This window comes from Emydura macquarii, unplaced genomic scaffold (genome assembly GCF_026122565.2).
Source record: "Emydura macquarii macquarii isolate MOO-44397 ecotype Brisbane River unplaced genomic scaffold, CSIRO-AGI_Emac_v2 contig_1045, whole genome shotgun sequence".
NCBI lineage: Eukaryota > Metazoa > Chordata > Testudines > Chelidae > Emydura > Emydura macquarii.
The window spans coordinates 10,054,120-10,080,255 of record NW_027131182.1 but is presented as its reverse complement, the minus strand read 5'-3'; the positions used below and the strand labels follow the sequence as shown (position 1 = coordinate 10,080,255).

The following is a 26,136-nucleotide window of genomic DNA, read 5'->3' as shown; positions in this document are numbered from 1 at the left end:
TTGTTGCTTTCCTATCACCAGAAGCAACATCACATTTGGATAATATCTCAGAACCATTATGAGCTCTGAGTGCAGCAGATGTCCTTTCATTTTCTGTTATTGAAAGGAGGCTACCCAGCATTTTACATATATACAATAGCCACCCTGTGTATTTCCTGCCTTGTTTGTAAGAACTATCAAAATCCTTCCCATGTTGCTCGTTAGAGGAGAAAGAATAGATGTTTGAAATTCTATTATTGTTTGTCACTTCTTGCATATTTTTGGGCTATGTATATAGAATAAAAACAATGATGAAAAATTCAGGAAGCAAAGATGTCTCCCTCTTTGGTATACACAACTTTATTAAGGATTTTATTCAGTCACTTACACAAAGATATTCTCCAGGGCTCTAGTTCCTCAGAGCACTTCAGTATAACACAGAGAAAATTTTGGTTATTGTATCAGCTAATACACATGCTACCTTCTGAAGGCTTTTAAATTGCTGGAAGAGGAGCTGTAAGCATTTTTGTCTAGTTATGAGTTTCATTCAGTCTCTGGCAGAGCTGCGATTCCTCATTCCCATAACAGGTCCCATACCTCCTTACCATCGACCCTCTTCCACTCTTATCTTTTTGCGGAAGCAAGAAGTAACCTTCCTTTTTAAACTCCTTTCTTACCATTCCTAACCACAGTCTGCAAGAGGAAGAAGACTAGAAACACTCCTGTACCTGCCACTGCTACTAATGGGGATTCCTCTGCAGCCCAGTATAATGGGGTGAGTCTATCAGGCCTTCCAGTTGAGAGGGAAAGTAGTAGACCAGGAGGAATGTTTTCAATTCTATTATTGCAGAAAGGAGGTGACAGCAGGCAAACCAGGCAGTGCCACTCCATCACCACTACCAAATGACTTGAGGAGAGCACATGTCCTGGTTGGTCCCAGGAGAGTCATCTAAGAGAGACGGATTGCTGGCCAGATGGTGGGACTGAGGGTAGTGAGGTAGGGAAAACGGGAGTGGGAAGAAATGGATGCCAAGCTTGGCCTGTATCTCTCTTCCCCCACCATTCAAGAGTTGAGGAAGTCCTGCCCTATGTGGCTCTCCCAGAGGAGATATGGGATGCAGGGGCCAGGTGCTGAGTCTGGGGGGTAGCTGGGAGGACCCTGGCCTGGGTCGCTCTCCAGTCCCCTGCACTTCTCTGGGAAATGGGAGAGCTTTGGTCTTGTGGTGTCCTGAAGGGAGAGGGAGAAGGGAATGGGTTGCTGGGGCCAGGTGCTAGTCTGAGTTCAGGGGGAGACCTGTCGAGGGGGTGGGGAAGCCTGATCCAATTCCTGCTCCATGTGCTGCCCCCAGTGGGGACCATGCGCCATTAGGGCAGTGTGCTGGGTGGGGGGCGTGGTGGGGAAGGGAACCCAGCCCAGCTCCCTTCCCCACTCCATGCCACAGCTACTGTTAGCTCCCAGGTGCTCCCAAGTAGCCACTGCTGCCTTGGCAGTGGTGCAAACCAGGCCTTGGAACATCTGTAGTGTTTAGTTACTTTAGCCGGCTGCCCGAGTTTCCTCAGGAATGCAAGCAACAGACAGGAAATAGTGATTGTTAATAGTTTATATCTCAACAAAGTCTGAGCAGAATTTAATGGGACAAAGAAAAGGCATCAGTAGCCTCAGGGTGGGTCCTCCTGCCAAACATCAAAGGCCTGCTGCAAACAGCGGCAGTGCAAGAGCCTCTCAAAAAAATGTCACAAGAATCTTTTATAATGGAGAGTGTCAGGCAATGGAAAAATAGGGTTTGCTACCAACTGCCCCAATAATAAGTTGGTTGTTTTTGATCAAGTCTATTTCCAACAGTGTCTATATAAAAAAAATTAATCCCATCTTCACTCAGCACCTTAACTGGTAGTCGATCACAGAGGCCAAAGTCTGTATAGGGCATGAAGACACCGACTCTTTCACCCCTACAGTGTCCATCCAGATCAAAAGCTGAAGAACTTTTCTAGCACAGTGTTGGAGAAGGTTGTGCACCATTGTTTCCCATACTGTCTGTTTTCCGCAGCAAATTGAATATGGCTATAGTTCACCGAACTGAGAGGATTGCTGTTTAAGGATCTCCTGACCACTGGGCCTAAACGGACTTACTTTATTGAACTTTCCCATTGTCTTAAATGACCGATGGAGAAGGGAGTCCAGCATTTGAACCCCACATGGCAGCTGACAGTACTGGTCATTAACACATGCAAGTTCTGATTAAATTCACTAACCACAAATACTACCTAGCATTAGTGAATATTTGGTAGTAACTTACAGGTAAAGAGGTAGGAAATGTAAATCTGAAATCTTTGTTTTCTTTTTTAATAACCTACACATACCTGTCCAAAGTTTTCCTCATCTATGCAAAACATGAGATCCAGCTCCGTAGGGTCATTTTCCAGGATCCATTTCAAAGAGTTGTAATATTCGCTATCCTATAGTAACAGAATAGGTTACAATTAAACACTTTTTGAAAATGCATACATTGTTTACTTGACATGAAATGCTATTTTCCATAAATGAATTAGAGCTCTAAAGACAACTGATATGGATTGAGATCTCTCACATTTCTTATCTGAATGTACAGTCTTCCTTTTCATTTTGGTACAGCTATAACAAAATGGAAATCAGATGGTTTGCATTATTAATTTACATTACTCTTGAATAGTATATGTTCTATGTTCACACTCATGACTGTGTTACTTACACCAAAATGATCAAATTAGAATGGTCTGTAATAGTCCAGTAGTGTTATCTCATTCCAAGGCAAAGCTGTGTATTCTATGTAACATGGCTCCTACACTATTTTATCAAGATGATACCAATTTATTAACTTGCTTATTAAATTGAAAAACTCCTCCAACTATATGGCTCATATCTTCAACTTCTATTAGATTTACAATTAAAGAGTTAGCCAACAGGAGGAAAAAAACAAAAAAAAAACAAAAAAGGGAAAACTGCACCAGCAAAGCTGACTGAAATTTAAACTTGTGTTTCCAAGTACAAGAGGCAAAAGAGTAAGTGAAATGTTTGCTGTTAATTCAGAATAAGATCAGAATATATTATTCATTTATTTTTAATTGAACAAGTGACAAGCCAAACTCTAGTGAGTATGACAAAGACAGTAGGAGAGGGAGCATGGATCAAGTAGCTGAACAGCATTTTTAAAGCAGTGCATTCACTGTAATATACTGAACTGAAAAATAGCAGTGACACTCTAGAACACCAATAAAAGTCAGTTGCATCTTGGCTTCTCTTCCAGTGAATAAACTCTTGAGAAGACCAGGAAGAGCTGTTGTAGAACTAAGAATTAGTCAGGCGGCATTGGTTTTACATCTAGTTGCAAGAACAACAGAAATAACCCAGGGTGATTATCAAGACCTTGAATCCCACCCAACATGTTCCTGACACTTGTATGCATGATTGAGGGAACAGAGGAAGACGCTGAAAGAGGAAGAAAAAGTCTCTTTGGTTCTCCCAAGGTGGCTATGGGGGAGAACTAGAATGATCCTTAAATGTTAAGACAGACAGGTGGAAAAACAATGGTATTCTACTAGCTTAATGGAGATCTCTTATACCTAGTTGCAGGACAGAGCTGATATTTGGAATTTTTCAACCTTGACAGAGCAGATACATCTAGGTTGGGAGGAAACAGGGAAACTATTAAAGGATCCAATTTACAATCTTCCTCCACTTCACAACAAATGGTCAGAGACCATGAACTTCTGTAGAATCAACAAATGCTAGACAAAATTGCATCCGGAAGTACCACCTTTCTTGCAAATACTGACAAAGTCATCTTTTTTCTTTAAGCAGTGGAGAATACTAAAGAACCTGATAGCCATTGGGGGTGGTGTGTGTGTATGTGTATGTGTGTGTGTGCATGTGTGCACATGCTTGTGTGTTTGCATGTGTGTAATGCAGCAGCAATAAGAGAATCTAGCTTACAAGGACTAAACTCTGTTGAGGAGAAAATTATTTATCATTTGATTACTTTCTCCCCTTCAGGATCGATGAATGGCTTCCTGTGCCCTTCATAAAACATCACACTTGCTTATCAAATCAAAAACTGTCACAACTCCACCCCCACTGAGAGAGCTGCATAACTATAGTGTATAAAATTTGCAGATGACACCAAGCTGGGAGGGGTTGGTAGCACTTTGGAGTACAGGATTTGAATTTAAAACAACCTTCACAAATTAGAGAATTGTTCTGAAATCAGCATAATGGAATTCAATAAAGACAAGTGCAAAGTACTACACTTAGGCAGGAAAAATCAAATGCACAACAACAAAATGGGGAATAACTGGCTAGCAGATAGTACTGCAGAAAAGGATCTCAAGGTTATAGTAGATCACAAATTGAATGAGAGTCAACAATGTGATGCAGTTGCAAAATAGGTTAGTATCATTCTGGGGTGTGTTAACAGTAATGTTGTATGCAAGACACAGAGGTAATTGTCCTGCTCTAGTCAGCACTGGTGAGGCCTCAGCTAGAATAGTGTGTCCAGTCCTGAGTGCCACTCTTTCTGAAACTGCAGAGAGTCCAGAAGAGAGCAACAAAAATGATAAAAAGCTTAGGAAACACGGAAAGGTTAAAAAGTCTGGGCATGCTGAGTCTTGAGAAAAGAAGACTGAGGGGAGACCTGATAACAGTCTTTAAATATATTAAGAGGACGGTGATCAGCTGTCCTCCATGTCCAATGAAGGTAGGTCAAGATGTAGTGGGCTTAAGCTGAAGCAAGGAAGATATAGGTGAGAGATTAGGAAAAACTTTCCAACTATAAGAGTAGTTAAACTGTAGAACAGACTGTCAAAGGAGATTGTGGAATCGCCATCATTGGAAGCTTTTCAGAAAAGGTGGGACAAAAACCTGTCAGGGGTAATCTAGATTTATTTAGTCCTCCCTCAGAATAGGGGGTTGGGTTTGGTGACCTCTCGAAGTCCCTTCCAGACCTACATTTCTATGATTTTATATCACTTGCCCATTGCTCTACTTAGAGTGCGAAGGGAAAGGATGAAGTAGAAAGTCTACAGCATAATTAAGAAATGGAAAAAGCTCCTCAAGTGGTTTTCCAAATAACCTATTTCCCGTCATAATTTTAATTGCATTACCTCTAAAATCACTATTGTGGCAGACACAAAAGTACTTCTATTAAAAAATAAGAAATGTTCCCCAAGTTCTCACAGCTCTAAACCTTATGTTTGCAACCATGTTGTTTACTAGACTATTAGCTTTCATAATTTCCCCAGAGAAGAAACTCATGTAACTGACAATACTAATAAGTTGTATGCAATTTTGTTGTAGCCATGTAGGTCCGAGGATATGAGATCAACAAGGTGGATGAGGCAATATCTTTTATTGGACCAGTTTCTGTTGGTGAAAGCAACAGGCTTTTCAGCTCAAAGAGCCAGACCTGAAGAAGAGCTTTATGGAGCTTGAAAGCTTGTCTCTTTCACCAACAGAAGTTGATCCAATAAAAGGTATTACCTCTCCCACCTTGTCTCTCTTAACACTAAAAACTTTTAACTATTGACTTACCACTGACTCCATGTCTTTCAGCGTTATTTGTTTCCCTAGCATCATCTTATAAAAAGGCCTGATGAAGAAGCCTAAAAAAAACAATCCAAGAGGTACAAGTAAATAGATTTAATTTTAAACTGTATTTTTTATTCTGGTACCAATATGAGATAAAAAGGGCTGATCCAGCAAACAACAGTGCTAAAACCAGCACTCTTTCACACCTTTCAGTGTTCCAAGGAAAGAATGTGGAAAGAATTAGAAAAGGAAAAAATATCACATTGATATCAGATTAGCAAGTGTAAAACAAAAAATTATAATCAGCAGTTATTGTAGTGTAATGTATTTGTGTAGTAACAGTACAAGCATAGGGCATTTCTTGGGGATTAACAATCTGCTAAAAATGAGGTGACACCCTGACCCGAAACCAACGGCCATTCATTAACCACAGCCACTCATTACAACAGTCCCTAGAAAGTGTCCTGTGTCAAAGGTTACAGTTGCTACTAAAACTGATCACTGTCCCCAGCTCTCCACACACGCAATCCACTGAGCATCCACATCCATTATCATTCTTACAGAGCCCTTGAGAGAAAATGAGTTTAAAAAGCACTAGTCTAACTCCAGTCACAGCAGCTGCACAGAAAATCCGCATGTTAGTATTATATACTGCCTCCAGATGATGATGTACCTTGAGGCAGTTCCAATTATTAATTTGTTAAAGGATAAAATCATCCAGGCAGTGGAGGAAAGAGAGTGTAAACTCCACTATTCTGCTTTCCCAACTGTAGGTCAAGGCATAGAATAGATTGTTCAGGTTTAAAACAGCAACATATTGCTTTAAGTTGCCAATGGCAAAGAAATTCCCCTCTGTTAACGCAGATACAACTGCTTAAGTTAATACAACTTTCTCATCTTTTCTGTAAGCACAGAAGGCCCAGTTCTTCACTCCATTGCAACAGATTTATGGCAGTGTTATTACCAATGGAACTACAATGTAAAAGAGATGCAAAAGTCTGGAGAATTTCGGTCCCAGGGTTGAGCTCCCAATTTACGAGGTGCCATTCTGCTCTGCGAAGTGACTATAAAAATGACATTGGGAGATAGCATGGTTTATTGAGTCTTAGTGACTCCAGATAAAATGGACTCAGTTTAGAAAAAGTCATCTTTGTAACTGCATGCTTATTCTAGGATTTGAATATAACGATTAGGGGGCTGGAACACATAACTTATGAGCAGAGGCTGAGGGAATTAGGATAGTTTAGTTTGCAGAAGAGAAGAATGAGGGAAGATTTGATAGCAGCCTTTAAGTACCCGAAAGGAGGTTCTAGGTTAGGATGGAACTAGGCTGTTCTCAGTGGTGGCAGATGACAGAACTAGGTGCAATGGACTCAAGTTGCAGTGGGGGAGATCTAGGCTGGATATTAGGAACAACTTTTTCACTAGGAGGGTGGTGGTGAAGCACTGGAATGGGTTACCTAGGGAGGTGATTAAATCTCCATCCTTAGAGGTTTTGAAGGCCCGCCTTCACAAAGCCCTGGCTGGGATGATTTAGTTGGGGTTGGTGCTGCTTTGAACAGGGGGCTGGACTAGATGACCTCTTGAGGTCCCTTCCAACCCTCATCTTCTATGATTTCTTTCTCACAATACATCAGCAATAGATTCTACAGTTCAAATTATATCCTCACTGACACCTGTGCAACCTCACTGCCGTCCACTGATTTGCACAGATGTGGCTGATTTAAATATACGAAACAATTCTGTAGGCAATGCACAAACAGGAACAGAATGTAGCTCACTCTCCTTTAGCTATGCTGGCTCTGCAAGGGCTCACAGGAGTGAAAAAGCAGGAAAAAACTACACATGCCATAACAACATTTATTATTTTTTAAACTCACCATCTAATAGCTTCCCATGAAACACTGCCAGGCCAGCAACTCGTCCAATAAAAGTGAAATAGGACAGATGATCTTCATTACAAAGACCTGAATTAGGATTAATCTGAAGGGTATAGTTGTCCCTTTTATTTTGGGAGAGAAAAAAACCCTGTTTAAATAATCAAGTAGTTGACATCAGATACGTTAATAAGTAATTTGTCTTTGGGACATCTATTTTCTATTTCTGCAGTCAAATCACACAGTATTTTAATTTGCCTTTGTGTTTCTTAGTTGCTGTATTTTATAGCTTGCTGACCAGGGTGAGGGAGTCAAAACTGTACTGTCAGGAATGTAAGAATCGTTAAACCAGAAAAAGACTGATATTGCCACTTGTGTGGCAACGTGTCTCTAAGCATGGCCAGTGCAAGATGGTTGAGACAGACATTACACCCTACTCTCCACCGTGCACCACCTCACCACAGGAAAAAATGTTATTTTTAGTAAATATTTAATACCTCTATAGCATTCATTAGATACGATCAAACTGAGGCCGGTACAAACACAGAAATGGACAAAGTCCTTGTTCCAAAGAGTTTACAGTCTAAAATGTGACCTGAGTGGGTGATCAGCTCATGCCACGAAGCTCCAGGATAGCTGCTGCTTGTAATTTTCATCATTCCTGTAGCTAAACCTAACTGCAGATATATTCTTATTCATATAACTGTCTAATTAAAAAAAAAATCTTGACAGAGATGGGTCATTGGTCACCACAGCAAGCTCTAGAATGAAGTGGGAATATTCTTTCCAGTTTGTATGCTGGGGGAAAAGAAGGGCACAAGGATAAAGAAAAGGAGAGCTGTAAAATGATGAAGCATGAACAGAAAAGAATAGTTTGCTATGATAAACCCGACGATCAGATGGCTTTTGCCATGTGGTTGTCCACAATGTGAGTCCTGAACTTTTTGGCTGGCAAAAGTAAAAAATATTACACCCAGCCCTTGGGGAAGAGAGACCGAGAGCCTAGCTATATTGAAATCAATGGCAAAACTCCCACTGATTTCAATGGAGCCAGGCTTTCACCCGGAGAGCGCTTAACATGACTGTCTCTAGTAGTGTCATCTTGCAAGCAAATTGAACAGCATTGAGAGTATGTCTACACTGCAACGCAAGCCCATGCTTGAGCCCGGGGCTCAAGCCTAACCCTCCTTGTGTCTACACTACAATGACGCTAACCCAGGGCTCGGAACCAGGGTCCCAGGACCCTGCAGGGCTGAGGGTCCGAGCCCTTGCTTTATGGTGTAGACACAGTCCCACTTGACTCGAGTCCCAGCAGTCAGCCAGAAGTATCCCACAATTTCATGGGACAACTTCCTTAGTCCTCTCTATCCCAACAATCTGCAATTGACTCTATTGAAAAAACAGAAGCCAGCTCCCCCTTTGCAAACAGCAGCAGCTCAGGTCAGCATTAACCCACTCTCTTCTGATCACTGATCTACAAGCGTACTGTCAGAGAGCCTTCTGGCTTTGCAATGGAGAGCGAACCAATCAAGCCTTTTGCAAAGCGAGCTGCTTCCTGATAACAGGCACGTTGGGCAGTATAGATTTCCCACAATCCCAAGGCTACAGCAGCCACATTTCAGGAGGTGAGGGGGAGGGAAGGACTCTGGGATATGGTTACTATGTCAGTCTGTGCACTGCAGTGGGGACCCCCAGAGCACGGGTTAGAAAAGTCTTAACACGATGTTAAAATACAAGGTAGATGCTCATGGCCAAGGTTCCCTAACATGGGTCAACTGAGTCGAGTCCCACTAACCCTGGGCTTACATCGCAGTGTAGCTATACCCAGACTGGCTCTGAAAAGAGCTTTGCATAGCTCCCCCAAGTTGCTGAGAAAAGCCTTTAAAAAAGCAAGTGAAGGGAGATGGAAATTTAAAAAGAAGGAGGAAATGCAAGAGGTCAGAGGTGCTAAGCACCCCACAACCAGGCACTTGAGTCATAGCCAGCATTCCTCCTCTAAACAATACAGGTTCTAATGTTTAAGCCTGGGAGAGAGCCAGATCTAAGCATATAGTAATTGCCAAATCTGCTATAAAGTCACTGTGCTAATATGATAATGGATTGATTAAAGAATCCACAAAACCATGGGTAGATGCTACTCAAGTGTATATTCTTCAGACTGAATATATCCTGCAAGTTAAACAGTAATGTGATCCGCACAGCAATGGGTGACTGAATGACTACACTAATAGGTAAGTGATACTTTGGGCATACATGAATTCTAAATTCATTTTATTACCACAATGGTAGGGAAAAAATAAGCTCCTTAACAGCACAGGTTAAAAATATGTATCTGTATTGATTTCTATATTGATATCTGAATATCTGTAATGATTTCTTATTCCTGTTTTTAATGACAATTCTCACTCCAGGGGGGTTTTCGCTACTTTTTTTTGGCCAAATTGAATCTAAAAATTAAATAGTTTTAGTTTAAAATATTAATTCATTGTTGTATATATCCAATGAATGAAAATGATCTTTTCAAAGGCAAAAATGTTTCTGCAGTAAAATTCTGTAAAGCAGAAACCTTTTGAACTAGTCATATAGTTTATGTTATTATATAATACACATATTGTACTTCTTATGCACAAAAATAAAAAGCTCCTTTTCCCAGTCAGACCAATTGGGAGAGAAATTGTTTATAAAAAAAAAAAAAAAAGAAAAGAAAAGAAAAGGAGAAGCTGATGCAGAGACTAGGGAATTTCTTGTTTATGCAACCCTTTGTTCATCTGTTTTACCGTCTACTCAACACTTTTATTGGAAAAAAGTAGTGAGCTAGATATTGACACGAAACACAGAAAGCACTGTCTGCAATAAACAAATCAATCTTTAACCACTATATTAGTAGTTAAGACCATAACATGACATTCCATAAAAGCACTTTAAGCACAAGTCCCAGCTTCTCATTTACACTGCTCTTGCAAGGTAAAGGAGCCTTACAATAAGTGTAAATGTAATTCACTCCCACTTTAAGGCCCATTTTCAATGCCAGAGCTGTGTAAAGGGTCGTTAGTGTAAATGAGAAGCTGACCATGAAGGCTGAATTACAACTCAAACACCAGTCAGGGATAGTCTAGATAATACTTAGTCCTACCATACGTGCGGAGGACTGGACTAGATGACCTCTTGAGGTCCTTTCCAGTCCTATGATTGTACTAGGAGTGACATACAGAGAGCCCTTTCTCTTGCACCATTCCTTTCACTACTGCTAGTCTCACAAATGCATACAGCATGCTGCCTTGCAAAACAGTGTGGAACATTTACAAAACAATAAAAGTTGCTAAATAGATCACAGCAGCAGTTTGGTTTCAGAAGGTTTCCTGAACATGGAATAAGTACAGTAACAATCCACAGTATAGAGATACATTTACACTGGTCTTAGTTAAAGAACTTAAAAGTACACCCTGAAGGAAAATCTAAAGGCTCTACTACATAACTTTTTTTTCTATCCAAATACTAATCTATATTGCTTACAAATGAAAATATTTTAATGGACACTTACGTTGCTGAATATTCAAAGAGACCATAATAGGGATTAAACATCTCCTTAGACAACAGAAAGAACCATTCTCTGGCCACGCCTCCATAGTCAAGTCCTTTTTCTGACTCAAATTCAATCCAGAGTCTGGCTTTTAGTACATCAGGTCTCTTCACAGACATGATTCTTCTATAGGATTCCTCAAAAATATTATTTCTGTGTAGTTTCATCTCAAATCTGTTTGGTATATCAGCCTACATGAAAGGAGAAATATTGCACGTGTTGGTCTGAATGCATAACCTACATGCCATTGCTGGTGCTATTAAGATGACGGTATATAGCAGTGAGTAATCCAGCAAAGTAATCAAAGGTTTCTGCAGCTCCCTGTTTTCCAGAGCTTTTGCACCCTACAAGATGTGTCTAGAAATTCTCTCATGTCTAGAAATTTTCAACTACCTTCAGATACGAGTCTGGGCCACTTCCATTGTAATAGTTCAAAGGTTTTCATCCTATTCTGCATATTGATGAAAATTAGTCAATAGAAAAAAAGTAATGAAAAAGCAAAAGAAGTAGGAGAGAGAGAGAGAGAGAGAGAGAGAGAGAGAAGCAGAATGGAAATAAGGTGGGATGAACACAAGTGACAGAAGAGAACCACAATAATGTCTAGTTTTCCTGTGAAGATGAGCCTGAAGCAAACATTTTTTGGTGCCAATTTAATTGTTTAGTGCAGCAGAAATCCCATTGCTATTTGGTGCCTGTGAAGTGCTGCATTTTAATACAGCGAAAGAAGCAGCCCTCATAGATATGAATGCAAAGTTAAGGAGATATCTAGGTATAGCAAAAGAATACCTAAGGGTCCCTTGTGATCTGTTTGGGGAAGGCTGCCAAAGCCTTAAAGCCATTATTGAGCCGATCAATACTACCGGCAAGTTAGCATTGAGCTCTCATCTCCTATTTTCATTAACTGATTTTTAGTGCTGGTGAAAGACGTTGAATTACTGAAGTCCTCTTTGTTCACAGACCCAATATACAACAAGTGGCAGAAGCACCAACTTTCCCACTGCTCTGCCAATTTGCTGTGACCATGGTCTTGGACAGACCACCCTTAGGTGAGAGGGCAGTTCCAGTCCTTATGCCCATTCAAGTCCTGGATTTTCATCTGAGCCTGTTCTCAGGCATGCCAGTTAGTATCAACTGTGAGGGAGCTGTTTGTGAGATGATATTAAGTTGTCACTGCTTCTTTGTTGCCTCACTGCTTTTATTGTCCATTTATAAATGAAAACTTTAGCCTCCGGGGGCTGGGTATCAGTTCTGGTTGAGAGAAAAAGTTTTTGATCCATACAGAAAAGCTTAAGTCAATTTGTTCATATTCAATTAACTGTGGGAAGCTGAGTAGGGAAAATTGGAAAATATACAGTAATAGAGTGCAACACCACTTATTTATTCTTGGGCAGTGAATTGTTTTTTTCGTACCCTAAAGCAATCAGCTCCAACACAGCACAGACAATTACTCACTGGTTTCTTTAACTTCTTCCTGAAGTAATCGTATTTCTGTTTGAACTCTCTGGAATAGGGAACAGCCTGAAAGAGATAAAATTATAAATACATATAATTTAATACATTGTGCAATCAATCTGATGTACTGTAACCCCTAAAATGTTCGTTAAAAATATCCAGCAATTTAAAAACATGCTTTCTGAGTCAATTGTGATTCATTCTAAACATGTATATTGCAAGTAACCCTCTGCACCAACACAACAACTTTCATCTGAGGAGCTGAAAACACTTTAGGAGTATTAAAATTTAACCTCTCCTCAGGAGGTACTATCCCCATATTATAAATGGGTAAATTGAGGCCCAAGATTCACAGCACCTTATCTTTTGATCCCAATCTTCTGTGCTAACCATTACACAATCCTCTTTTTCTGGTACTAGCATCAGAAAGGGTAAGAGAACACCCCACCCCACCCCCCCAAAAAAAGAAAAAAAAAGCAGGATTATTTAATGAAGTATTAATTTTCTGGGCCCGCATGTCATATTAGGAAGGCACAGGTGTTCTCATAAGGTCTTTCAGGTTATTTTTATTTATCTGTATTGTCATAGCACCTAGAGGCCCCAATTGAGACTGAGGAACTGAGGTGCTATACAAACAGTAAAGGACCATAGATTGCAAGCTCTTCAGTGCATGGAAATTCTTGATCCAAAGCCCATTGATGTTAATGAGTGTCTTAGTAAAGACTAACAGACTGGAGCAGAAAAAGGGTTACTCCTGTTTACAGATTGGAAACTGAAGTTAAATATTGTTTGAAAAAAAGTGAAACCCCTTTCAATGACCCTGAGAGCACATCACTGTGTACCAGTGAAACGGATATTTGTGATGAGCTGTTTGTGCTCCAGTTAATTCAGAATGCAGAGTGGTGCACTTAACATAAATGAGGCTTTTTGTCCACATAGACAGAAGCATGAAATCAGCACAGAGAGTTCCCAAAATGATAGTCAAACTATACTGGTCAGAACTCACTACTACCACAGGGCTTTGAAAGATACTGAAAGGCACTTTTTGTAAAGTAACTTTTTGTAACTTCAAAGGCTAGAAGGAGAGAAGGATGCTAGGGAATGGAATAAAACACTGTTTTGGGTATTGAAGCCCATCAGTTTGTGAACGTTTCCAGGGCTGAAAGTCTCTTAACAGTCCTATGTGTAAGAACCAGACTATTGGATTGTACGAGAGCCAATAAGAATGATTAAAAGATTTAAAATTGCTAATAATGTTGGAGCACAGAGAAGAAAGCATTTTGCCCATAGCAACTCCATAGAACAATTTTAGAACAAAAATGAAACTAAAAATATATGAAGGAATTTAGGTTGGATGAAAATAAATTAGAGTTGGAATCTGACAGCACCCTTACGGAAAATGACATAGATAAGATCTTTGAGAATAAATTTATTTATTTGGGTTCATAAATGTTTTAAAAGTCCCCACTTGAGATTCTAGGCATTCTTCTACAGAAAACAACAAAATCAAATGAAATCAAGTAAAAGCTACCCCGCAGTAGGTAGTCATGATCTCACGGCTCAGTAAAAAAAAGTGTTAGCTTCACAGCACAGTCCTCCACTCTCCCACCAAAATTTCATACTGGGAGGCAACGGATTGATAGAGGGAAGTGTGCTCTCTACTGAATCACCATCACCACATAGAACACCGAGGTAGGTCGTGAAAGTCTCCCATTCAAGAACTTACTCAATTAGACTCTGCTTAGCTTATATACTTGAAGGAAACACAGTGCAAGCTGGCATGGGTACAAAAAATATAAGGGAAATTCTTTAAAGCCAATCCCTTTAGCTAATAGCACCAGACTTGCAAGAACTGAATTATACCAGTCTTAAAACTGGTACAGCTAAAAGCCATTAAAGATCTTCATCACCATCCTTCTGATGGTCAACGACATGGTGAGACCTCAAATACAAAAATCATGTACAAAATTAATTTAAAAAAAAAAAAAAGAATAGAATAGGCTGTAGTAATAATGGTAGTGGAGCTGCTGCAATCTGCTTCATGCCAATTAACTGATTTGTGTCTAAGCAGGGATCCTTATGTCTATTCTCCCTCAGATCCCATGCACAAAGGATATTTACTTGGTGTTGAGTGTGGGGAAGAGAGAGAGAGAGAGAGGGGGGTCACCTGTCCTTGAGAGATCATAATGAAAAGAAAAAATCATTTCCTCTCACCTCATTACTTTCCTCTGCCCTGATTCTCCCACAGGACAAAAGAGTAGATCTATCAAAACAGTTACTGCAAATGAGAAACAGCTCTAAATATTTGAAGTATATTTTCACTAGGGCAGACAAATAGTTGTGAACTCCAAATGTTGAGAGCTGCATATTCTTTAGCCATTCCCAGCTGCATCAGAAATATCAAAGAAGGAGGTTTTAGATTGTCTTGAAGTGGGTTTATAATTGTCTGGATGTGGGTGTAAACTGGGAGGTTGAAATATGCCTGCTAGGCTGTCTTCCTTGTGGAAGATGACATGTGAAAAGTTGAAAAAATCATTATCCCCTGACGAGGATAAGAATGTGATTTTATGAAGGAATTTTTTGTCATGCTTATTGTTGTTTAAATACCTTACTCACACAATACAATATCCCTCTAGGGAATGTATGTATTTCACATGTTTGTAATGGCACCCAGATACTATCATTATGCTCCTTGCTGCCATGACATAGCCAAACACTTTTCCATAATGACTAGGCATAGTTTTTTTAGATTTATAGCTAACCAAAAAAAACCTAACACTAATTTCTCAGCGCCAGAATTCTCTGTCAGCAATTACCACCCCAGATAACTAATGAATGTGAAGAGTTCCTGTGCCCCCCCTTGGCCCCACCCTCCTTCACCACCCCATACACAAGGACTCAGCACAATACAATGCTTCCACAGCAGTCAAAGTCTCTAAGAATCTAAGGACTGAAAACTCAGATTAGACACAAGTCCTCAGCATCGCTCACGGTTATTAGGCTCACATAAACATTAGACCAAAAAACCCCAACATCCTATTCCCAAAGTCCCTTTGCAGGGTCTTAGAATTCAATGAATTTAGGCAAAAGACATTCTTGGTGACCATGTGCCTGGCATTTGAAAAAGATCTACCTATTGAGTGAATTAGGGGCCATTTCACATCAGATGTTAGAGTTTTTTTAATACAGTAATAAAATTGCAACTTTCATTTCAGTATGCTCAACAGGTATGTTAAAATAAGAGACTATCTGCTTTTTTAATATACTGTCTGGTCACTCTTAAGGTCTAAATGATGTAGACTTAGCAACATCTGATAGGTATCAACAGCAAATGGACCAACCGTTTAGAAAGCACCATTAATCAGCTTCTCCCCCCCCCCCAGATAAAAAAACGAGATGGCCAAACAATGTTATAATGCCAAGGCTCTATTCTGTGCCACTGAAGTCGTAGCTCTGCAGTTGGTTTTAATGACATAGGATTTTTGAGAAAAATACATAATTACATACAATCCATGGTGAGTAAGAGGGGAAGGAAGAGTGAACAGAGAGTTGGGAGAGCATAATTTGGCAAGGAAACAGACTGTGTACAAATGTTTTTAACTCAATTCTTATTACAATGGGCCCGATTCTGAGCTCGTATAAATGGCAGAACTCCACAGCAGCACAAGTTACACCAGTCAGCGATCTGGCCACATATCTTGCTTCTTTTATTTTACTTTTAAAATAGTCTCCTGTTTATTTTGATAAATGTTGAGGCATTTATCAACAGGAGTAGATGAACCAGAGGAAAAAGTTCTAGAAAACTATCTGAAACATGTCTGAGAAAGGGTTAGGTGAGTGAGTTTGCCTCGAACACAGGAAAGGGAGGATGTTCAAGGCATAGGGAATGGCACAAAAAACAGGCATGGAGCCAAAACTGGGAGGTGAGAGCATAAATGTAGAACATAAGACCTGTGGTGTAGACAGAGGCAGTATTGTGTAGAAGTCTGAAGGGGAGGATATGCAATTTGAATTTGATGGAAGAAGGCATAGGAAGCCAGAGTCACCAAGGGAATGGAGGATTGTTATGGTCTGAGCCATAGCAGTGGAAGACTATTTTAATACAGGAAAGATGGTGAGGAAAGAGTCAGGGAGCCGGAGGAAGAGTTCTCACTGCACGTTTATAAAATATATCCAGATTTACATTTTTAATGCCTTTCTTGGATGCCAAGAGCAAGTAAATAGCATCTCTTTCATTATATTAAATTGGATATGGCCTCTGTATGATTTCTATTCTGGAGTCTCATCACCACAACATCTGTTCCCTACAGTGAAAAATCTGTCTTGGATAAGTATTTTTTCTAGCTAGGGAAGATCTTAATAATGAATGTCCTTTAGAGACTATCTCCATGGTTTCAATTTGGTGGAGATGGTTTCTTGTTGCAGCTGCATGAGAATGGAAACAGCGACAAGCAAGTTCCAAGCGTCCATCTGTTATCTGTTCAGATACTGTGTTGCTAAGAATTTTCGTAAGAGGAAATAATGAGCAAAAAATACACTCTGATCAGAGATCTAGGAGAAACCAGAGTCAAGATTATGGAGCAGGCAGGGATTTACTGGAGGACTCACTAATCAAATATTTTTCCTGGGTCCTTAAAGAAGAAAGTACATTATACGATAACTGGTGAAAGAAAGGAAAGAAATCAGAGGGCTGGCAAGCTTCCAAATCTAGACAGCTGAGATGGTGACACAGAAATTGCCTCTATCTATACCATACCTTATCTGGCCCTGGAGTGTAGTGTGCTCTGGCAATCCCGAACTGGCGTACTGTTCCTGGGACTGTTGCCAGCTGGTGGCATGTTAGAGCAGCCATGCGGCTGTTCTAACTTGTGTTGAAGCAGGCACAGATTAACCCAGAAAATCAGCTGCAAACACCTACATGATAGTCCCTCCAGCCCTGCACCAAGGGGATCTTGGCACAGGAGAGAGTTTAAGCCATTGAATTTAATGTGTAGCATTCACAGTTATTAGCATACACAGTACTTACTGGACCAGTAATAGCTGGGTTCTGCAACCTGGGGTCTTCCCACTGAGTAATTTTACTATCTATGAATTAACAAAAGACATCATACCATTAGTCCTCTTCAACCACACCGTAAAATCATACTTTTAAAAAAATTCATCTGCATCCCAACTCCCTGCAACATCCATAACTTAGTACTTCATGGTTAGGAAAGAACTGCGTACACCCCATCCATTAAAACCCCATCACACCGTTTAGTTGGAAACACTCATTCAAAAATGCAAAACTACCGTGTAATCCAGTATGCACTCACTGGTTTTGTTAAAGATCTATAGTGTCAATATTTAAATTATAAACCCTTTTTCTTGAGGGGTTTATAACTTGATCTTGAAATGCACTTAACTCAGATTAGACAAAACAAAAGTCCTGGGCCAAATAGGTAAAGACAAGCAAAGAACCCCTTCAAATGCCAAATTTAAGTTTACTAAATTCAAACTTTTTGTGTGTTCTTGTGCAACTTTAAAACTACTTCCAATTAAAATGAAAAAATTGACAAGAGCTCACACCAGGATATAATCAAATTATTTAAAAAAATTTAGAATAACTAAGAAACAATAATTTTCAAATAGGACCTGAAGTAGATCTGGGGAGAAATTCCCTCCATTCCAGAAAAACATGTAGACCCTAGTTACTGATTTCACAGACAGGTTAAGAGTGTACATTTTTGCTGTCCCTTATGAAATTATGGCACAAGGGAAGCATAATCAATTGTGACCAAAATGGCTCTTGCCAATGATATAATAGCAACACAATGGTGTTTTCATTTGCAGATTTTTAGAGCATTGGTAGGGTAATGGTTATAGGGTATCACAGTGATATCCTCCCTGTCTCCACACAGCATATTCCTAATAAAAATCTAAACACAGTAGAACCACAATGGAATGATGGTATCACAACAGTAAGACAATGCTCCAAAAACCCAGTAGGCTCCATCTGTAATGGCAAAGTCTAAGTCATCAATTTACTGCCCTGGTAGTGGAATAACAATCCCTGTATTAAGTTTACTGCAATGCTTTACAATTTGGATGGTAACAACTGTGATCAAGTTCCTCCTCACTTTTTTTTTTTTTTTTTTTTTAAGTCCCAAAATTGTTTGCCTGGAAAGAAACTTATTTGCAGAGTTTTACGTCTATAACTTATATATTATGTATGCATGAAGTTTTATTGTAAGTACAAAGGTTATATATCTTAAGAGTTTTTATTTTCCTCTACAGCTCAAAAAGATCTGTTGGTTTTTAATATCTGGCTTTAATTTTAAAATGGCTAAAAAATAGATTGGGTTGTGAAAGCTGAAGTTTAAAAGATCATTACTGAAGAAAGTGTTGAGAGAAAATGAAAAAGATTAAAGCTGTGGCAATTCTTATTTGTTAATAATTATTTAATATTAAAATGATGTTTATGGATTGCTTTTTAAATGTATTTAATGCTTATGGAAGGCACCGGAGTGACAGCTCTGGAGACCAATGTCTTCCACACAGCCTTGGTAGATGTAGTGCAGTGTCGGTGGACAGAGACTATTAGCTCATTTCACACAGGCTACTGAACAGCTTTCAGATGGAAAATGACAGTTGGTCATAATATTGACGCAGCTGAACTTGAACCAGTCTTAGGGAAAGAAAAGCTCTGTATCTTATGGCCAATGCAGTCCCCCTTTGAGGGCTTGGGAATTAAAATATTTATGTATCAACATTATTAAAAGCAATGTTTTAAAGTTAATAATGTATTAACCCTTTTATAAAGTTGGCTGGATTTCAAATTGATGGCGTACCATTAATTTAAATGATCACAATCTTTTACATAGAAATGTTTTAGAATCATTTAGTACTTGTAGCAGAGCTGCTGCTTACTGAACTGTCTTTCATGGCCAGGCATCCCTTGGCAGCAGCCTCCCTCTGTTCTCCTTCAAAGAGATGGCTCCTGATTGGCTGGAGGAGAAGGGACCCCTGCCCCACCCTACAGAGCTCCTGATCCCAGGCCCTTAAAGGGTCAGTGTTCTGGGTGTTCTCCCCATCTGACTGCCAATTCTTCAAGAGCCATTCCTTTCCTCCACTACCAGGCCATTTCCTGGGCCTTTTTTCATTCCAACTCCCTGAATGGGGTCTTCTGGCTGCCTCTACTCTTTAGAGGCCAGTACACCTGTTACAGTTAACAACTAGCCACTTTAATTGACAAAGCACTGCGAATGTAGGAGATGCTAATTGTCATTTCAGTAGCTAGTTAATGGAGCTCTTGACGTCTATATATTTTGGGGGGGAACATAGCTGACCACGACCTTGTTTCATTGTAGATCTAAAGTTAGCCCTAATCGGAATAGGATACATCGTATATGCTTTTTCATAAATTTGTCATTGGGACTTAATGAAATAATAAATCTACAATATATATGGAACAGGAATAATATTACCATATCCTTACATTACTGTAATTGTGTATTGCATAAATGTCATGTCACAATATTCCCTTAGGAATACTGTGAAGAGAGACATTACTATTAATATTGTGCAAGTCATTGAACGTTCTTTCTGTATTGTCATTTGCTTAATATTGAGCACGAGGTTATCGCAAAGAAACTGGAACAACTCCATTGTGATACCATTTCACCCCTGCTGCTAATCCACTGGTAATCACAGTGATGTAACAATGTGAGAACAAGGGTGTTTTCTAGAAACAAGTATCACCAGGAAAAAATTGCTTTTTGCAGTTTGCCATCCACAAAGGCAAAAAACTCTGCAACTCAAGAGAGGGAATTGAGGAAGAAATTTCAAATAAAAAATGTAAGCTGTTTGACAATCACTAGAAATTCACTAACTGACTAATATACACATTAAAATTTTTCTTTATATTTAGAGACAAATGTATGCTCAAATAACTTAAGGGTTTGGCTAATTAAACTATTGAAAGACAGGGAATTACAGCAAGTGTAATGTGACACTGTCTTAAATCAAGCCCTTTTCTTGGACCCTTTAATAACAAGAGTTCAGGATAAATTGCTAACCTTAACTAAGTTTCCAGATACTTGTTGGCTAATTAAAATAATTAGTGAAAGTGCAAACAGCACTAAGAATTCCATAGTAATATTTGGAACAGGTTAACCTTGTTCTCTGCAAAGAATGTACCTGTTAAATTCCTTATTTAAAGGCAGGGTACCTCTTAAAAGCTAAACATGCAATTTCAAAAATCATAATCTACTTTACAGACAGTTTTTTAGACATAGAGAATAAGCATAGCAGTTAATACTACTGACACTAAAATAAAGTAAAAAACCATAATACTGTCAAACAGGTAGAATGGTTTAAGATTTTAATTTTACAGGTTTTGTGCAGCTACACTCCCCACTCCCAATTTTTCTAAGGATGTTTAATGGTCTATATAATTTTTGTGAGGATTATCCCATTAATAAGAACACCTTTCAAATAAGCTTGGCCGTAACATAAAAAAATCTTCTATTAGACTGCCACTTATATTCAAACAACAAAAATCCACACACTTGTTCTGAGATGCTGTAATAAGACAAGTCTACAATGAAACATCACTTACACTGGAACTTCAATAACAGAATTGGATAGATATTAACGGGCTGGGTGCAATAAAACATGCTACAAATAGAAAATAAGCTCAGAATTGGCATTGCCACAAGACCTTTTCAAGGAAGTGGGAGGGAAAATTACTTATCAGTGTTATTTCTTCCACTGCCTATACATGGACTTGTGGATCATCTTTTCTCATCTTATTTTCTATTCCTACTGTGTATTTTAATTTATTAAATAAGTGCAAATAAGCCATGGTATCATCAACAACAACAAAGAATCCAAAATACCAACAAAAATGAAGAAAACCACAAAGAAGAAATGTTAATGCTTCACAAGATCAGAGAGGGACAAAGCTTGATGAGCCAATTAAAAGCAAGCTTTTGGTGAATATACAGTACCGTATGAGGGCACTAAGTCTCTGGTATCAATGTCTCCACATATCAACACCTGGCTTCCTAAATGAAGAGTAAAATTATAAAGCTTTCACTTCAATATTTATTACCTCCCTTTATCTACTTGCAGTAGTACCTGGGTGCTTACTTACTATGATCTATATAAAATGTTCTTCCATCCAAATGGATTCTTTCCTCCCAACCAGGCTGGAATTGTAAAAAAAGAAAGAAAAAAAAAGAATGTTAATTAAAATAGTATTACTGTATTAAATGTGCACACAGCACAAGAAATAGATCACCTATGTCTACTTAAACTACATAGTTTTTTTATTAAGTTAGAGGGCACAAAACAATCACAGAAGGCTAAAATCAAAGGCCAAGAAGTTAGCAAGATTCAAAAAGGGATTGGATGTTTATGTGGATATCAAGAATACTCAGCATTATAACAGTAAATACTAAAAAATTTGGGAAGAAATGTAAACCTCCTGCTTCAGGGTTTAATGCAATCTCTACGTAGGAGGTGTCCTTCATAAGGGGTGGATTATCCCAATGTCTATTTTATGTGAGGTTTAATGAGCCTTCCTCTAAATCATACGGTGCTTGCTAATTTCAGAGACAGGACCCTGGATTAGAAGGTCAATGTGTCTGATCCAATAGGACAACCCTTATGTTCCTAGCCTCCCACCGTTAGAGGCAAAAAGAGAAAAAATGGCAAAGACATTTAGTACACCAAGCACCATTCAAAACCACCATTTACTCCATCTGTACCTTCTACGTCAGCTTCAGTCTTGTATACAACACAAAGGTTAACTATTTTAATTTCAGTCTGCTTTTAAACAGGTTTCGTTAAACTGATGCATAACCCTATACAAAAAAACACTCTTCCTTCAGTTTAAAAATGGCTCGTTTCATTGTATCTTAAACCTGTTCCTGCTCAACTTGCACTAAAAGATATAACGCCATATTTATATTGATTTAAGGGTATCCATACCGCCTTTTGCTCTGTTTAACTGAATCAATATAAAATTATACCTCTGCATCTAAACAAGCTCTCTCTGGACATTACTGCATACCCAATGTATATGAGAAAAATGCCAATAAAACAGTCTCTTGCAAGCTATTTGTCTTTTAAAACTGCTTTAGTCTAGTGTTGTAACCAGCTAACAAATGATTGTAAAGGTGTTAAACTGTGCCTATAGTAGGTGCTAATTGGTGTTTCAAGTGATGGTAACTGAGTACTTGATTTCAAAAACACCTTTTTTGTAGTAAAGATTGGGTCATTTAGACTTATTCCTAGCAGGATTAGATGTTGAGAGTGTTGGTGGAAACCAGTGGTCTATAAGGTTTCCAGTGTTGCTAGTACCATTTCAGTTGAGCCTGATGATAGTGTGAAATTTTCCAAAAGCTCCCCTGCAGTGTAGACAAGACCAATGAGCACTACTAATATCAGGCACTGAATCAGAAGCTCATGGAAATCCAATATTTTCAGATATTACTTTCTGCCTTTAAGAGCAAACATAGAAAGGCTCTATAATTCACTTTGATTATGAAGCAAAACAACATTGTACTTTGGTTACTAATATAATCCCAAATCACATTTGCATCACAATGGTGGTTTTCTATGTGGAATGTAGACATGTCATTCAAAATATAAATTAAATTACCCAGCACACCACCTACTCCTGCTCCGAGAGAGAACAAAATATTAAGTTAGATTTGTGAATGCCAGTAAAACAACAAAGGCAAATAGATCTGCAGGCTAACTGACATAATTAACTTAAAAATGTTCTTTGATTATAGGATGTGCCCTTCCTTCCACCCCAGTGGTTCAAGCTTGTATACTGTTTTTGTTTTCATAGCAACAACTTTCAACCAACCAAAGTTACACAGCCAGTGATAAAGACATGGAAAAAGCTTCTGCATTGCTTGAACTTTCAGCTAATACACATGTAAAAGGTAAGCTTATACGTGGTTGACCTCTTCAAAAATGTTATTAGCAGACACTAGAAAGTGTATTCCTGTCACATTACTCAGATCACAATGAAGCATTTTAGGGTTATACACACACAATACACAGATTCACACATAGTATATAGTATATGCAGAAAGTAGTATATATTCATTCTCAACAGTAGTCTTTATGCATATAGTAAAATATGTCAATTGACACTTACAGGAAGAGGGCCCAAATCATTAGGGTTCAAAGAAGCTTTTGATCTCAAATGCACTGGAAATTTCAGTCGTGGATCTTCCTGTAATAAAAATACAGCCCTGTAAAACCATAACAATTTAAACTACAAAGACACTTCTTATTTTCAGTTATAATGTGGCCTATTAGATCAGAGCCAGTTCACTATTTATTAGTTTTCAAGAAGCAAAACAGATAACAATAGTTTGTGTGGAAATTCTCTAATACTAGATATTTCTATCAGCTTATGAAAGACATTCAAACCAAACTGCAGAACTAGCATTCCAGGTAATATGATGAGGCACCAAACTGTTTTAAATGAACGGGCTCTCAGTTGTATTGAGAGATACTACACGTTGTATGGTAATACTTTATGTGAATGCTTTGTCCCTGTTAGTAAGTCAATATTCAATCCAACAATACTTTTACAGCATGACAAGTTGCTATGCAGGTATTGCCAAAGTTCAAACCTTCAGGCAGCTATGAGAGTTACATGCAATAAATCAGACAGGGCTTCAAAATGTGTTTGGGATTCTTCTTCTTGTGTCCATTTGTCATTTGTTGTCCATTCCTGATTTTATGTCAGGTTGCTATATAGCATGTTGGCATCTTTTCTGTCTCCTAGGGTTATGCCTACTGATTGATCATCTCCCCTGCTGCACTAAAAATCTAGACAAAGTTACCATGGGAAACTAAACAAGTCAAAGTCCATATGATGCACAAACTCATACAAAAATGGAAAAAATCTAAAAACATCGAAGGCAAGGGATGGTCAGTCCTATGATACATTCCTTTAAAAAATTTTTTTTGATTTGGCCAATTCAAAACTAAGAAAACTATCTCAGCTTTTACACTGTACTCATTACTATGACATCGAAACATTTTCAGGTACAAGGAGGTGACAATTTTGGCCTAGAGTCTTTCATATAATGTTTGAATTGCTACATATTTGCAAGTCATATCAAAGGCCAGGTTTGGGAGTTTATTTTCTTTTCAACATCACCTCATCATAGTATTTTTTGTTAGTTTGCTAATGGGATAATAGCTGTTCAGTTCTGCATTATTTAAAAAGCAGGAAAGAGCAGGAAAAAACCCCTCTCTCTAGTGCTTCCTTTCCCCAGGTAAAATAACCTTAATTTCACCGTTTGCCATTTTATGATGAAAACATCTTAAATTCTTTGTTTCAGATGCGTACCACAGCTGTGTCACCAGTCCCTATTTACTGAACTTGAAAACATGCTAACTTGTAGTATCTTAGTTCCTGGTACAGAATTTTTTTTTTTTTTTTTAAATATAGTAATCATTTTACAGCACCGCTAACCAGCCCCAGGAACACTCACCAATTAACAAGCTGGGAAAGCAGTTTGTCCATGTTAAGATTTATAATATTTGTGTGGGTTTCAGGTTCCGTACTGAGCTTTATGTTTTTCCAATGGAATTTTTAATAGCAAAGAGAGCCAAGATGATGCAGGATATCTTCTCCCCTGAGTATTTCATTTTCTGGATGTGTGCTAAGTCTTATGAGAGCAGGGCATTGTCCCCATCCTTTGGAAAGTACTCTCTGCATTGTCTGAGGCAGCCTGAATCTATTGACATTCAAAGGCTCATCTTTTTTACACTAGCTTTTATGGAGGGAGACACTGTTTGGCAGTTGATGTTTAGGAAGGGTGAGGTATTTCTGTTGTCTGCACTCTATAGTTTATTTAGTGATTACTAAAGTCAGTATAAAGCTTATACTGACAAGACACATTGGCTCTATATGCTAATCCTTTCAATTTATTTTCACATTCTCCCTCTGTTTCAAGAGCTCCATATTCAGCCTGAGGATCTGAAGTCACAATGATACAGTACAAGTGTTAGAATTAAATCACATAGAACCTTTGTAAGTTACATATAGTGTAACTAATTAAAACTGCAAAATTTAGCAAATTCAGATCTAAGGCTAAAAATCCAAACTTAAGTATGCTGACATAAGATTCCTTTCCCTAAGAGCAGGAATAGGTATCATCACAGCCTCTTCAGGATGTTAGTTTGTTAGGTGAGTCACAATTAAATATGTGTATTACAGTACTGTTTACAGGCCTCAATCACATTCATGGCCCAACTGTGCTAAGTGCTGTACAAACTCTTAAGCAGACAAGATTCCTGCATGATGAACTTACAATTTAATTAAAGACAAGACATATGACATGGAAAAACAGCAAGGAGGGTATAACAAGAGGGAAGACAAAAATAACAAGGTAAAAATATTCAGAAAACACCAACAGATTTAAAATTTTATAAGGTAGAATTCATCTTACCCATGTGGTAGTCTTAGTATTATGATCAATGAAGAAGGGCCTGCCATTTGGAGCTATTCTCATCTCCCAACCAGGTGGCAAGAAGCTCTGTGTCACTTTGTGTTGGGGCTTAGGAGAATTATAGGGCGATGGTTGTGGAGACTGTGGGTTGGAAAGGGTGTCCTTCACAGCTCTGCGCATAGGTGAATCCTTGGCACCCTGTGGAAAATGAGCAAC

General features: G+C 38.7%; 1 protein-coding gene across 9 annotated transcripts in view; it reads right to left on the bottom strand.

Moving 5' to 3' along the window:
• The window catches only part of NEDD4L (NEDD4 like E3 ubiquitin protein ligase), a 328,902-nt gene that overhangs the window by 17,690 nt on the left and 285,076 nt on the right, over positions 1-26,136 (bottom strand). For 4 of the 9 annotated variants that reach the window (XM_067545456.1, XM_067545459.1, XM_067545452.1 and 1 more), the window contains 10 exons: positions 25,921-26,118; positions 23,607-23,684; positions 21,585-21,639; positions 21,439-21,495; positions 17,475-17,533; positions 12,449-12,514; positions 10,958-11,187; positions 7,420-7,541; positions 5,543-5,613; positions 2,341-2,436 (listed from right to left, as the gene is read on the bottom strand). In XM_067545456.1, coding sequence (XP_067401557.1) covers positions 2,341-2,436; positions 5,543-5,613; positions 7,420-7,541; positions 10,958-11,187; positions 12,449-12,514; positions 17,475-17,533; positions 21,439-21,495; positions 21,585-21,639; positions 23,607-23,684; positions 25,921-26,118 — 1,032 coding nt within the window. Of the gene's footprint in view, positions 1-2,340; positions 2,437-5,542; positions 5,614-7,419; positions 7,542-10,957; positions 11,188-12,448; positions 12,515-17,474; positions 17,534-21,438; positions 21,496-21,584; positions 21,640-23,606; positions 23,685-25,920; positions 26,119-26,136 lie in introns of those variants that run through there. The other 5 variants (XM_067545457.1, XM_067545460.1, XM_067545453.1 and 2 more) reach the window with 2 other exon arrangements.